General features: G+C 37.0%; 1 protein-coding gene across 25 annotated transcripts in view; it reads left to right on the top strand.

Annotated features, from left to right (window-relative positions):
• Positions 1-16,296, top strand: part of MEF2C (myocyte enhancer factor 2C) — a 168,028-nt gene that overhangs the window by 85,702 nt on the left and 66,030 nt on the right. For all 25 annotated transcript variants that reach the window (XM_019734231.3, XM_074328748.2, XM_074328752.2 and 22 more), the window contains one exon: positions 4,123-4,326. In XM_019734231.3, the coding sequence (XP_019589790.1) occupies positions 4,123-4,326 (204 nt within the window). The remainder of the gene's footprint in view (positions 1-4,122; positions 4,327-16,296) is intronic.

The raw sequence follows: 16,296 nt of genomic DNA, 5'->3' as shown, positions 1-16,296 counted from the left end.
TTTGCAGGGGTAAAGAAAGAACATTAAATGGTTAGTATTTAACCAGAGTCTTTTTGCTTTCCACGCATATATTACATATTAAGTCTCTTTAATTCTGAAAACTAAATTTCAAGTTCTAGTGCTCACTTAAATAATACTGACTTTATTCTCCTCTCAGTGTACCATGATTGGTGTAAACGCTCCAATAGCATTTAGAGGAGCATCTCTTTGCCAAACTACTGTAAAAACAGTTTTCCATCTCACCTAAGGTTCAAAATGTGTTACTGAAATAGAAATGGACTTGTCCCCATTACAAACTATTGTCACGCTACGAAAAATGTAATCATTACAATACATTATTATATTTAAGTATAAAAGCTCTGAATTGCAATCTGTCATTGAGTGGCATGTTTTAAACAAAGAGTAATATCCCAGATCTCTTTAGAAAGCTTAATGCTTAAAAACAATTTTATCTATCTATGAACAGTGAGAAAAAGCATTATAAAATGCATTTTGAGTATGCTATGAAGAATATGAACATAGTACAGAATTAAATTTAGAGCAATTAAGAGTAGATTTTGAAGATATTTTCTTAAATGCTTTAATATAGTCATTTCCGTTTGCAGTTTTAATGAAAAGAAGCTACATGCACTGACTTTTTGACAGGTATTATTAAATAAGTATGCATTATCCAGAAGCCTAGTTGGTTACACAAAAGTTGAGGAGTACCTAAAAGTAAACACAAATAGTGGTTTTAATGATATTTCTGTGCTGAAACGTACTTTGACGGTAAGTGTCGTAACGTGCTAAATTCTGAGGTTTGAGTATAACAGAAACCATACCATATTGAGACATTCCACGTACAGTTTGTGGTCATGAAAGTCTGATTACAAGTGGTTTTAGATATAGGAAAGTATTTTGGATCAGTGCCTTGTGTATTGAACCTACTCTGTAGCCTATTTCAATGTGCATGTTTATTTGTATAACTAAATTGCATATAAAGGAAATATTAAGAGACATCTTGTATAAATCTACATAATTGATGATTATGCTTTTTTATCCATTCCAAAATGACAGTTTTATTTAGTTCATCCTTAATACTGATTATGACTCATCTGAATGAACCAGAGTAAAACATTTTCTGAACTAATACAATACCAAATATGAAAATAAAACACTAACTATATTTTATTAGAAGCACTTTAGTAAAACAATCAAAAAACATAAAATAGAAGGTGAGACATTGGCAATTATTACAATGAAAAATTGTCCAAGTTGAAATGTAAATGACATATCTGAGTACATATTGACTAGCTATGTGGGCTGGTAAATACCTAAATGCTGTTTTCCAAAGAATGATCAGTAGGGATTCCATAGTTCAGCTTTATCTTTCGATCAAGAATAGTAAGATTCTCAGATAGCCTTAATTAGTAGACTCTTCAACCCACCAAGACATATTTTGTAAGTTCTTCTTTTCTTGTAAGTCATCTCAGAAAGGAATGGGAACTAACATTTATTGAGCTTCCACTTACAGCACAATGCTTGATACTGTACATATGTTATTTTATATAACCCTCACAGCAATGCTAAGAGTGGGTGTTCTTTGAATTTTACAGTTGAAAAATCAAACAAATATCAAACTCAAAGAAGTTAAGTGAATTCCTCATGACTAGTAAATAGTAGATTCAGCCTTGAAATCCAGGGTCCTGTGAATCTCAGCCCCATGTCCTTCCTTTTCTACCAGGCTGCCTTCAATACAAATATGATAAAACAATATAATTATTATTAAGTACAGATTTTTCTTTTTAAAAGTTCTATTTATGAATTGCTAAAACATTCATGGGAAAAATCTGTCGCATAATTTTATATAACATAGTCAATTTGATATTTCTAAAAACTTCACGTAATAGTTTTCCCTATTTAGTTTTTGTACTAGATAGCTTTACCACATGCCCATCTGTGTCTGCCATTCTTGGCACTGGGGGTACAGCAGTGAGCAAAATTAAAACGGCAGGTGCCCTTGAGGAACATGCACTGTAGTGGAAGAGACAGACATTAAACAAATAATCACACAGAAATACACAAATTGTAAAATATGACAGGTGCTATTAAGGGAAAATAAAGGGTGATGAGTAAAACAATAGGTATTAACAAAAGTGTGGAGGAATGAAGAGACCAGGAGGCCAGGTTGTGTGTCTGCTAGTCCACAGTGCCTGTCAACACGTTTATTTAGGGGTGTAGGACAGAGGGATTCAGAGTTCACCCTGACGTCTCTAGTTTGGGTGACTGAGTTTATAAGGAGATGGGGAATCTGGGAGGGAGAGCAGATTCAAGGGGGAAGATAATGAGTCTGAGCTTAAGGGGTGTTGAGATTCCTAGGACATTCAGAGATAAGACTTAGCACTGGAGGACCTCCATTGGGTGTCTGGAGACGAAGAGAAGGAGTGATAATCTAGATTTAGGAATTACACACAAATAGGTAGTAGATAAAACTGAACTGGCCTCTGCTAGATGGGTTGAATTTGAACATGAGAGGGGGAAAAATGTAAATATCATCCCCTTTGAAAATAATAACTATTAATAAATCAAGTTAGTCAGCATTTCCCAGAGTATATGCTTCAAAAACTTAGGGGGCTGGGAGATGGGAGATGAGGGTAAGGGGGATCAAATATATGGTGATGGAAGGAGAACTGACTCTGGGTGGTGAACACACAATGAGATTTATTGATGATGTAATACAGAATTGTACACCTGAAATTATGTAATTTTACTAACAATTGTCACCCCAATAAATTAAAAATAAAATAAAATAAAATAAAGATGAAGAACTTGTTCCCCCCAAAAAAAGATAGTAAAAATCATTTTACTATCAAAATAAATAAACAAAAGCTCCTCAAAATAAATAAACAAACAAAAGCTCCTCAAAATAAATAAACAAACAAAAGAAACAAATGTTCTGTCAGCAGCAGGTTTAGGAAGCAGGTTAAACAAAGTTTAAAAGGTTTCTCAGCTTTTAATATACCAGTGTGCCTCATTTCCCAAATGTCTTGAGCCATTGAACTTTTTCTATAAAGGAGTATTTTATGGAAATGATATTCTACAGAAGACCTGCTGGGAAACATTGGGCCATATGTAAGGGCTTATAATTAAGTATGTACATGATTTTAGGTGGGCAAACTGGAGTTTAATCAAGAGAGGACTGAAATTGGGAATTGTGGAATATATGTTTGCATTTGGTAGCATTGGCAGGAAGTATTTGAAGCCAGAGAAAGGGAGCTGTTACAGAGGGCCCATCAAGAAAAAGGCAGTGCAGAGTGAGGTTTTTAAGATTGGGATGAATTGAGGAGGGAATGATTCCAGACAGGGAGATCATCTAGGACAGGAAGCTGATAAGGACGTGAACGATAGAGCCGCCTGGGAAATAGACAAGAAAGTGTGAACCTGAGAAACATTTTGAGGGAAGGAATTATGGGACTTGGTAATAGATTAGATTAAAAAGAGGAAAAGGCATAGATAACAGTACAGTTTCTGGCCTGGGAGAGGAAGAAAGATACACAGAAGAATGAAACCAAAACCCTAACGGTATTATAACTAACGTACTTCCCAATTCCCCACTGGATTTCTAGAAAACAGAATACAACACTGTCTGAAAGCATAGTCAGTCATATCCCTTCAGTTGTTTTGAATTAAATGGCATGATTTAAGCAATTTTGAGAATTTTTGAACACAGATTTAAAATGCTATGTTTATAATGTCATGTCCAGTGTTCAAGTGGTCAAAAAAAAAGCTCCAAACTTAATTATAATGGAAAAAGGTTAGCCATGCTGAAATTAATTTTTTTAATCTTAAATTGTTCAAAGAAACATGAACAGTATCCTGGTCACCTTCATTAAAATTTCCAACATTAAATCTGGCATTTACAGTTTCACATTCAGCAACAAGCTAGAAATCACACATTTTCAAATTCTGAGCAGAAATTAGTTTTAGATTTATTTGCTTTCTTTCCAAATGTGTTAGTGCCCAAGGGTTCTGACAATGGCACACTTTGTTTTACAAAGGGGGAAAAAAAGTACTGTTTTTTTATAAAAAAAAAAGTATGATTTCATTTTTCTTTAAAAAACTTGCGTGCTTTCGTTTTTTCAGGTGACATTTACGAAGAGGAAATTTGGGTTAATGAAGAAGGCCTATGAGCTGAGCGTGCTGTGTGACTGTGAGATCGCTCTGATCATCTTCAACAGCACCAACAAGCTGTTCCAGTACGCCAGCACTGACATGGACAAGGTGCTGCTCAAATACACGGAATACAACGAGCCACATGAGAGCCGGACGAACTCGGACATCGTGGAGGTGAGTGCGCATGCGTAGTTGGTGACCCCAAACTTCGGCAGAGCCACGGGTCGTTTGGACCCCCCCCTCCACATACGTATACTCACGAGCACAACCTTCCTTTTGCTAAGATGTACATATTCCCACAGTTGTCCCCAGGGCTATCACCCCAACTAATACTCCACCCTTTCCCCCTCAAAATGCAAATTAGAATGACATGATAATAGGGACAATGTAAATCGTGAATCGGGTCCTTGCTAGAATTCAGGCACCGGTGTCAAATTATTGGCCTCATCCTTCGTGAGTCATCATTGTCGACGGCTGTCAGGACACCAGAATTGGGAACTGTGGCCAGGGGACAGCTCACCCCCATTTTAGATGACTTATGATTTCTTTTAATATAGACTAGTTTCCCAGCATAGTCAAAGGAAAAAAAATTTTTTTGAAATGAGCTAACCCCAACCTTACACTTCACTTTTTTATTTTATGTCTCTTCTTTCTAATTAATTTTCCCTAATGCATTTTTGCTGGAAGAATAAAGACACTTCTTCTCCTAGATATGTTTTTCCTGCAAATTATATAGTTTAATATAGCAGTGGAAACTGTTAGTATACATGGAATCAGAAATCTGAAGAAAACAAATTTCTAAATGTTGGTTCAATGTTTCACTAAAGTCAGATTTAAAACATTGTTTTATTGTGCCAAATATAAATAAGCACCACATTAAAGCTCAAAAAATGTTTTAGGTTTGTTAGTATCATTGCCATACAATTTTAAATGCTTCTTGCATGTATCCTACTTTAATGTTATTGCCTTACAAGTACCCTTCACAAGCAATGAATACTAAACCAAAAAGAAAGAGGGCTATTGAGGACTATCCCCATCTGTGTATTTTTCCCACCTACCTATGCTCCTCATCTCCTAGATTGTGTCTGCTTTCCTAGGAATGAAAAAAAATTAGTGTTTCAAAAATACGTAGGCAGAGCCAGTTCGCCAGATTATAAGTCATTCTTGCCATTTCTTAGACTGGTTCCACATTATGAAAAAAATCTAGTACTATTCCTGATCAAATTAATCTGCTTTCACATCCATCTTCCCTTGATTTGTTATGATTGTCTAAGACTAACTCTCATTTCTTTGCTTTTATTTGGAAGGTTTTTTAAAGTATTGTGCTAATCAGGTTTTAAAGTTGTTGTTTTTTTTTTAATCTTTGCCCAGCAAGGCCAAGCAAATAATTTCAGAGAAAAAAAAAAGTGAATTATAATGAGACCTAATGTGGTATGTGTTTAAAATACTTTCAGATTTGCATTACTGCATATCATTTTAGGTTTTCATTGACTAATGATTTTAATTGTGCGCTTGCCTTGATCTTGAAATTTAAGATCATTTATAAAATTTGCCTATTATGTATTTCAGGTAGTATTTTATTTATGTACACATATAAATGTGAAAAAAATTAAAGAGAGATGACTGTGAACATCACTAATCAGTTGTCCAATCTCATAGGTACTTTCGTGTGTGTGTGTGTCTGTCTGTCTGTCTATCTATCTATCTGCCTGTCTATGCATGCTTGTATACATTTAACATAAGTTCCAAACACAGAACTCTATATTCAAAACTCCATCTCATTACCAAAATCATTACAACAAACATTTCAGGGTAACAAAAGAATTTGAGTTGGAATTTGTTATTAGACTTGAACTGTGCCAGTTTTTAATATGATGTAAAATGCAGTAGAACCATATTAAACGAGTTGAAAATTTGTTGACTTTGAAAATCTACTCTCTTAAAGGAGTTTATAGTTTAGAAAATTCATCTAATGAGGGTTTTGGTTAACAATATCCTACGTGACTTAAAGAAACCTTAAAATTTCACATGCTGTAAAGACTTTCATATTCTTGGACAGATGGGCATCTGAGCCAGACTTCTTTACAGGCCATCAGAAGAACACTGGGTTGAAAATCAGAGGGCTGGCATTTGAACCTTTGTCTTGCAGAATCTTGCTTCACAACATAATTCCTTAAAAAGTGATATTTTTTTAATTAAAGTTTATTGGGGTGACAGTAGTTAGTAAAGTTACATAGGTTTCAGGTGTACAATTCTGTAATACATCATCTATGTGTCATCACATTGTATGTTCACCACCTAGCGTCACCATGTATTTGATTCCATTAACCCTCATCTACCACCCCCCTCCCCAATACTTTTAAAAGAGCATAAAGCAGCAGTTCTATCTTGGATTTAACATCAATAGAGTATAGCTCTGAATCTCTGAAAAAGACATTAGGGGGTTGCTAGGACAAATCTAAAGATTCCATGGCTTGATTCTTTGGATGAAAGTAACAAGTTATAAGTCTAACACGTGTGAGTCTGCCCTGCTCAATTACCTGGATCACATATTCTTCACCTACTTGCCTTTTCCACACTTTAGGAATAAAAGAGATGATGGAGAAAGAAGTAAAGTGGGATCCCCTGAGTTCGATAAGATTTACATCACCTCCACATGGAGTCTTTTTCAAAGTGCTGTTCGTTGAAACCAGTATGCGTGGGATTCTTGGTGGAGAAGAGGGGATCTGAGTGGGAATCTGCATTTATAACAAGTTTCCCAATAATTTTTATGCACACCGAGTTTGAAAACCTCTGCAGCACTAAGACATAAATTGTGTTAGAGGCTGAAAAACCTGTGATACATCAGGGACTTGAGGAATCTGTTCTTGGAATGGATCTAACATGAAGTTGAGAGTTCAGGTAGTTTACTACTCCTGGGTAAAATTTTAAATCCTATTTATTTTAATTTAATGGAATACATTTAACTGAGTAAGTTTAATGAGGAGCATAATATGTTTCACGAAGGGTCATTAGTTTTATATTTCCCATTTGGACCATTACCTCTCTCCCTTAACCCTCTGAAAACAGTTTACTCATAAGAAAAAAAGATTGATGGGGAGAGAGAAATAATATGATTCCCAGCATTTAAACTGAAATATAAATTTCTGGGCCATACCAGAGTAGTGTTACAGGGTCATAGGAAATTGTACAGTGCGTGGGTGTTGAAAAAGATTTCCTTCTTTTAGCAAAAAAGCTCTGCGTAATTATCATGTCTTCGCTTGATAATTAGCACTACTGTTACAATGGCACAAAGACTTACAAAGACTTAGACTGAGAGAGTTTTTTTTATTATTATTATATTATAATGCAGCTTGAATATCTGTTTAGATACAATATATAAATATGCCAGATTTAGTAAATGTGTTAAATTTTTAATCCATTGGTTTAAAAAAAAACAATTATGGTATTAAAAGCATTTTCTTTGAAGAAAGTCCATTTTATTTAATTCTGTGACAAGTATACTGGATATTTACCCAAAATGCTAGTTTATGAGGCCATTGAAATTCAATAGGGATGCTGATGGTATTAAGGAACGGCCCCCTTCATGTCTTCTAACTGTCTAGCTCCACTCCTGGTTCTGTTAGCTGCCTTTCTACCCTTGTAGTTGACATTGGGCTGTAAGGGAAATAATATGATTCCCTGCATGGGCTCCGTTCCTGGAAGATGTGGTGTTGAGCACATCAGGGTGACTTAAAGAACACAGATCCCACAGGACATGCTTCTAGGCCATTCCTTCACTTAGCAACAGTTTAGCAAGTGCCAGCAGAAGCTAGGCATTCTTGTTAAGGATGTAAAACATATAAAAATCAGTTTAGGAATAATTAGAGGGCAAAGGAGTACAAGCTACTGAAAGGAAGGCATAAGCTAAACAATTTATCAAAATTTGCATTCAAAAAGGTGGTTGATCACCAGATCATTTCAGGTGATGCTTGGAGTCACAGACAGGTTACCTTCAATTCCAGCACGCGTTTTCTAACCACAGAACCCATAGGGGAGTGTCACATGGGAGGGACCCTCTCACCCTTCTGTGACGCAGTGATTCTATGGAGCTATTCATCCAATTTGGGTCAGTCGTCCAGTGACTAAGTGTGGAAGGGAAGTAAAGCACGAGGTCCTCTGCTATTTTCTAGGAAGTCAAAAAGATAGATGTGACTCCTGCAGAAAAAAAAACCTTTTATCCTGAGACAGTAGAGGATTACTTTTTTTTTAATGCAAAAATGGGCAAGAAGAGTGTGGGGAGAGTGAAGAGGAGAGTAAGAGATGATATTTACATGAAATTTTATTTTCTGTCACCTGAATCCTATTTGAATTTAAAACCTTCGAAGAGTAGTTTGTTCTAGCAAAATGTGTTCTTGCACAGACGTAATTAAGGCCTGAACTGGGACTGGAAAGGCCTTAAAATAGATTATAAACTTTATTGTTTCACAGTGATACTAGAGGTTATCAATAAGCTAACTACCTCTGCATAGTTTGGTAAAAACTGGTTCGTGCCATTTTTGTTGAAAAGCAAATGCAGCAAATAATGAAAGACGACTTCCTTTACAAACTCTGCATTACAAAATTTGGGAGGAGGTGTAAACTATGAAAATGTATCTGTTTAGCTTGAGCTCTCTTTATATCTAAACCAATTAAATAGGTTTTAATTTTATACTTAGAAAAATATAGATATATAAAATTATTTGTATGTATGCCTTATGGATGGATTTACACACAGATACTTTACTTAAAAAGAAAAAGTACATTTGCTTGTTTGATTATTGGTTGAATTTTCATTCTTTCTTGTGTTCACTGAGCAAAGATTGGCTGAACTCCTGACGTGCTATGTGCCATGAAATGCCTGGACATACAAGCAGAAACAAGGCCCCTCAAGGGCTCTTCGTCCTTAAGGTTGCTCACAAGGCCATGCATGATCTGGCCCCTGTGTTTCTCTTCCTCTCCAACCTCATCTTTTGTTATTTCCCTCCAGCCAACCTCCTCCCACCACTCCCATCCTATACTTGAGTCTCCTAAACATGTTTATATCCCTCAGCTTCTCCAAACCGTATCTGTTTTGTCTTCAATGTTCCTTACTGGCCTTTCTTGGCTTTTCTTTATCATTCATTCAAGTCAGGTCCCAATTTATACTTTTAGATAGCCGTCCTTGAACTGCCCTGAAACTTGTGTTAGATCTTTTCTTGTATTTCAGTCATAATCTGTTCAGTTGTCCCCATGAAAGCCCTATGGAAGCTGTTTTCCAATTGCCTCTTTCATACTAGATTTTAAACAGTGCACATTTTGTTGGCCATCCTATCTCCAGGGCTTAATGTGAGGTCTAGAGATTGTTAGGCCCTCGGAATATATTTGTAGGATAAATAAAGAGGGGTAGACAGTTACAACAGGATATATACAAGTGATTATCATATAGTGTAATGGTACTCATTGAAAGTATGAAAAATGTTTTCATGGCTGCGATGAAGCAGTTTATTAAAATTTGATCAATTTTATCAAAGTACTACCAAAAACCTAAAATAATCCAGATCTGTGCTACCTAATGCAATAGTCACTAGCTACATGCGGCTATTCACATTTAAATGAATCAAAATTAGATAAAATATTCAATTCCGTTTCTCAGTTGCACTGGCCACAATTCAAGTGCTCGACAGCCATATGTGGCTATTGACTACCGAGTGCGACAGGGAAGATGTAGAATGCATTGATCGTCACAGAAATTTCTAGGGCATAGCACTGGTCTGGGTGGAAATGTGAAAAGGGAGGCATTTACACTGTTTTCTCAAATTAACGCCAACATTCATTCTTCCATGTAAAATTTGAGGAGTGCATTTCAGAGGTGAAGGACTGTGTAGCCTTGAGATGTTAGAATCCAGAGCATAAATGTTCAGTTTGAGAGACACCAATTGGGAACAAACTAAAACCACATTTTACCCCTAAACCAGTAACCACAGAGTCAATCAGTTAAGCTTACTACCTGGTCAGAAACCCCCGGCAAAGGCATTCAGACTAACAAAGAGCACTAACCACATGAGCTTCCTATTGGGTGCTGTTTTTTTTTTGTTTTGTTTTTTTTTCATTTTTTAGTTTTTTTTAACCATGAAATTTGAGAAGGGAAAAACGGTAGGTCTTTCCTGTCACTATTTTATTTTAAATTTACTTGAAGCAACATGGGCCAGTATTTAACTTTATAATTAAGTAAATTCATTGTCTTCAGAAAAGAAATTTTTTTCTTCATGCAGGAACTTAGAAACATAATGTTCTTCAGGAGCATTTAAAATCGTTCTTAGGTTACTATAAAATATAATTAAAACAGTTCTTAGTGCAGGTAGCTCAGTAACTCTATTCTGTCCTCTGTTAAAGAAAGTATATAATTGCTTTTGTTTTTTGTTTCTTTTTAAGGTTTTTATTAAAAATATAGCTAACATAACAATATTATATTAGTTTCAGGTGTACACAATAGTTATTCAACATTTATATACCTAAACAAGTGATCACCATTATAAGTTCAGCAACCATCCAACACTACCACACTATCACAATATTATTGACTATATTCTCTATGCTGTACATTACATCCCCATGACTTATTTGTTTTGTACCTGGAAATTAGGACCTCTTATTCCCATTCAACATTCCCCCTCCTTTTAATTTTTCAATTACAGTTGACATTCAGTATTATTTTATATCAATTTCATGTATACAGCATAGTAGTTAGACATTTATATAATCTAAGAAGTGATGCCCCACTTAGCACTATACATAGTTATTACCATATTATTGACTATATTCCCTATTCTTTATTTTACATCCCCATAACTATTTTGTAACACCAATTTGTACTTCTTAATCCCTTTACCTTTTTCACCCTGACCCCCAACCTCCTCCCGTCTCTCACCCCAACAAATCTAGTACCCATCTGACACCATACATAGTTATTACAATATTATTGACTACTTTCCTTATGCTATACCCTACATACCCATAACTACTTTGTAACAACTAATTTATACTTCTTTATCCCTTCTCCTTTTTTCACCCACACCCTCAACCCCCTCCCATCTGGCAACCCTCAAAATATTTTCTGTATTTATGAGTTTGTTTCTGTTTTGTTTGTTTATTTTGTTCCTTAGATTTCACATAAAGTAAAATCACATTGCATCTGTCTTCTCTCTCTGACATTCTACTCAGCACAGTACTCTCCATGTCCATCCAAGCCACTGCAGATGGCAAGAGCCCATTCCCTTCCATGGCTGAGCAATATTCCATTGTATGTATGTACCACCTCCTCTATCCATTCTTCCATTGACAGACACCCAGACTTCCTCCATATCTTGGCTATTGTAAACAATGCTGCGGTGAACATATGGATGCACACATCCCCGTGAAGTACCTTTTTATTTCTTCGAATAAATACCCTGAAGTGGGATTACTGGATCCTTCTTTGTCTTTTCTTATAGCCTTTATTTTAAAGTCTTATTTTGTCTGGTATAGTATTGCTACCCCAGCTGTTTTTGTTTCTTTTCATTTCCGTTTTCATGAAATGTCTTTTTCCATCCCTTTACTTTCTTACTGTATGTCTTTCAATCTGAAGTGAGTCTCTAGTAGGCAGCATATGTAAGGGTCTTGTTTTTTTATCCATTCAACCCTCCTATGTTTTTTGATTGGGGCATTTAATCCATTTACATTGAAAGTAATTGTTGATAGATATGTAGCTATTTCCATTTTAGTATTCATAATTTTGATTTTTTTGTTCCATCTTAAAGAAGTCCCTCTAATATTTCTTGTCATACTGGTTTGGTGGTGATGAGCTCCTTTCGCCTTTTCTTGTCTGGGAAGCTCTTTATCTGTCCTTTGATTTTTAAATGCTAGCCTTGCTGGGTAGAGTAGTCTTGTTTGTAGGTCCTTGCTTTCCATCACAATGTTGAATGTTTCATGCCAATCCCTTGTAGCCTGCAAAGTTTCTGTTGAGAAATCAGCTGACGATCTTATGGGAGCTCCCTTATAAGTTACAAGTTGCCTTTCTTTTGCTGGTTTTAGGATTCTATCTTTGTCTTTAAACTTTGGCATTTTAATTATAATGTGTCTTGGTGTGGACCTGTTTGGGTTCATCCTATTTGGGACTCTCTGTGCTTCCTGGACTTGTGAGTCTGTTTCCTTCGCCAGGTTAGGAAAGTTTTCCATCATTATTTCTTCAAATAGGTTCTCAATCCCTTGCTTTCTCTCTTCCCCTACTGGTACCTCTTTGATGAGAATGTTGTTGTGATTGATGTTTCCCCAGAGGTCTCTCAAACTATCCTCATTTTTTAAAATTATTTTTTTCTTTTTGCTGTTCCGATTGGGTATTTTCTGCTACCTTGTCTTTCAAATCACTGATTCGATCCTCTGCTTTATCTAGTCTACTAGTGTTTCTTTCTGTTGCATTCTTCATTTCAGTTCTGACTGTCTCTTTTTCATGGTTTCTGTGTCCTTTTTAATACTTGCTGTCTTTTTTGTTGAAGTTCTCACTATGATCATTGATCATACTTTTAATCATTGTGTTGAACTGTGTATCTGATTCACATTTTATTTGCCTCCATTTTGTTTTGTTCTTTTTCTGGATTTTTCTTCTGTTCTTTCATTTGGGACACTTTTCTTTGTTTCCACATTTTCACTGTCTCTCTGTGTTTGCTTGTATGTATTAGTCAGATCTGCAAATGTCTTCCAGTCTTGGATGGGTGGCCTTATGCAGTAGGTATCCTGTGGGGCCTTGTCACAGTCTTTCTGTTTACAAGCTCCAGGTACTCCAAGAGTGTCCCTTGTGTGTGTTATGTGTGCCCTCCTGTTATAGTTGAGCCTTGATTGCTGTTGGTATGTCAGTGGGTGGTATTGACCCTCAGTCTGACTGGCTGTGGGGTTTGGCCACATTCACAGCTTATGGGCTGCTCTGGGGCGGGGGGCTTACCATATGGAGTGGGATTCACCTTAGCAGGCTCTGATGCCTGTTGTAACACCCTTTGTATGTGCCTTTTGTGGAGGTAATTGGGCAGTGTCCTGCTGTGGTCTGAAGCCAACTTTGAAACACATTGATTCTGGGGCCTCTTGGGAGGGGCTCCAGTACAGGTCACTCACTGCCTGTGACCAGCTGAGGGGTACCTGGTAGGAGCTACAAAGCAATCTGCAGTTGTTTGCTGCCTGGGCTAAACCTGGAGGCATGTGAGAGAGGCCTCATTGCAAACCAAGGATGTCTGCCTCCAGTACCAGACCTGGGTAGCTCTGCAAAAAGCCAGGACACCCCAAAGCCTGCTGCTACCTGCTGGCTCCCTTAAGATTCTGATAGACCCTCATGCAGTATGCAAGTTGGGTAAGGCAGGGTCTCTGGTAGTCATTAGAGTGGTAAGAGTTGTGGTCACCAGGTTAATGTAAACTCTGGTTTGGTGCAGTGCTGAGCCTGGAGCAACTCAGCTAAAGCCTCAGAGCACACAAGGCCAGTCACTGCTGGCTGCCTGCCTGGAGCCTACTGGACTTTGATAGTTTTCAAAGAAAGAGAGCAAGACATGCTGGGCTGGCTGCTTGCGAAGAAAGTGCGTCTGGTGTGGGGGAGTTTGGTGGGGCGGGGTTCTATCAGAGCTTACCAGACCAATCATATTCAGATTTGGCCTGTGGGGAAAGGCCTAACACAGGAAGGATGGTTCCCAACTGCTCGCTACATGGGAGGAGGTCCCCTTACAGGGAAAATGGCAACTGTCTTCCAGCCCTCACCTTAAAGCCACACATATCTGTGCCCCACCCCACCCCCACATGCCTTCAACACCCGCTGAGTCACTGTCCCTCCACCGGAGCCCAAGGTGAGTGCCTACGAGCAAGTATGTCTGTGCGAGGGCCATTTAAGAGGACATCTGGGTTTCCCACAGCCTTCCATCCTACCCGGATGGTTAGAATGCCCACTGTTTTTCACAGCCAGATGTTGTAGGGGCTCCTCTTCCCTGCATGAATACTCAGGAGCCTGGTGTGGGGTTGGGGGGTCCCTCACTCCTCCAGTGGAAACTCTGTGGCTGAGAGATCCCTCCTGATTCTCATCCACCACACAGGTTTTGAGACTGTTCCATGTCTGTTCCGCGTCTTCACCCCTCCTACCAGTCTCAACGTGGCTTCTTCTTTATATTTTTGGTTATAGGACTTCTGTTTGGCTAGACTTCTGATAGTTGATTGTTGATTGTTCTGCAATTTAGTTATAATTTTTGTGTGTTCACAGGAGGACACAGGTACAGTGTTTATCTACTCTGCCATCTTGGGTCTCTCCTATACTTGCTTTTGAATAGGTAGTATTGAAACATGAAGAAAGGATTAGTATATTCCATAAAGATTTAAGCTTTCAATGTTGAGGCTTCCAAGAAAAAGGAGGAAAAGTGATTTTGTAAAAAAAAAAAAAAGAAAAAAAAAAAAAGAAATGGGCCTAAAAATGTGTTTATATTTCATATAACCTACAAAAATGGTGTTTTTATGTATCAAATTTTTATACATCAAATTTAAAATCCATTCTTTTTTTAAGTAATGCTCTTGCTTAATTTGCATATGTTTTGTAACCATGAAAAGCTGTTTCACATCTCATTTAATAAAAAAATCATTGTTGAACAAATAAAGTACACATTAGATTACTTAAATTGTATGCACAAGGCAGTAAAACTGAACTTTCTCTCATCTCTGTTATTAGGGCAACTTTAATAAGCATTAGTACTAACATAGTCAACAGAAAATTATTTGATAATAGTTGGAGCAGAAAAGACAATAGGTTTTGAAGTATAGCCTTTTTGTCAGTAATGTAACTTCTTTATAATTATTCATCATCATTATTTTACATGAACTTTTTTAAACCAAAGTCTTCATGTTTTGTTTTGATTCGCATTTCCCCCAATATCTGAAAGTGAAAGGGGAAAAATATTTAGCCTGGATCATAATTGTCAATTTTTAACGATACTTACAGATTTCATGACATGTGAAACTTGGTGTTGGACAGTATATTTGATCCAAAAGTTGCATTCTAGCCATTGATAGCACCTGAGTAAAAGTAACATTGTTTGGTTTTAAACAGTATCAAATAAGGTATCAAACAGTAGAACATCCTTACTTCCTCAGGATTGGTTGCTGAATATATTCCTGTGAAATATTAAAAAGTGAAGTTTTAGGAATAGAGTCCTGCCTAGAGTAAGAATAAAAGACGGTGAGTCTTTTAATCAAAGCATGTTTGTTATTTCAATTACCTCACTGCATTTTTTTGAAATTATTATAAATCTATTTCTTTTTCCTAAAGGACATGATGATGTTTTATTTATTTCTGTAGCTCCAACGACCAGCTCAATTATAGAACATTATACATATTCAATAAATATTTAATATAACACATATATGTATGTGTATACATATAAACATCCTCACTGATGATCATTATTAAATTTACTAAGTTTTCGTTGAAGTCAGATATGTTTTAATAATAATAAAAGTGAGACTATTTCAAGTGAACCAGAGAAGAATAAAGGTTATTGCTGTGTAAAAAAACAAAACAAACAAACAAAAAAAACCACAAATAGGTACAGAAGACTACACATAAAATATTACTTATAGTATTGGTAGAAAGTAAAAGACTTTTAGACCAACATACATTGATTCCTGGGCCAGGATCTGACAAGAGGGATCAGTGGGTCTCAAATGATACGCCTCTGGCCCAGTCTGAGTCAGTGGGGGGCAGGGGAGACCTGGCTGAAAGACTAATTCCGATTAAGTGGGTCTGGGGCAAGGCCCAAGAGTCTGTATTTCCAGGTGATGCTGATGCTGCTAGTCTGTGAACCAAAACTGAGTAGCAAAGGATCTAGACAAGGGGTGTCCAAACTGCGGCCCGCGGGCCAACTGCGGCCCGCAATCCATTTTTAATTGGCCCACAGCAAATTCCAAAAATATATTTAGCTTACTTAAATAAACCAGGTGAGGCAACACGTACTTCACCTCGAGTGAGTGGCCCGGCTGTTTGTGTATTTTACCACATATGGCCCTTGGTGAAAAACGTTGAAAAAAGTTTGGACACGCTTGATCTAGACTCTCCTTTCCGAGCATTTGTTTTCTCCAGCATGGAGTTTAAAA

Source organism: Rhinolophus sinicus, chromosome 3, assembly GCF_057876585.1.
Source record: "Rhinolophus sinicus isolate RSI-liver-muscle chromosome 3, RSI-T2T, whole genome shotgun sequence".
Lineage (NCBI taxonomy): Eukaryota > Metazoa > Chordata > Mammalia > Chiroptera > Rhinolophidae > Rhinolophus > Rhinolophus sinicus.
Note: the sequence above shows the minus strand (reverse complement) of the source record. Positions and strands in the feature narration are given on the sequence as shown.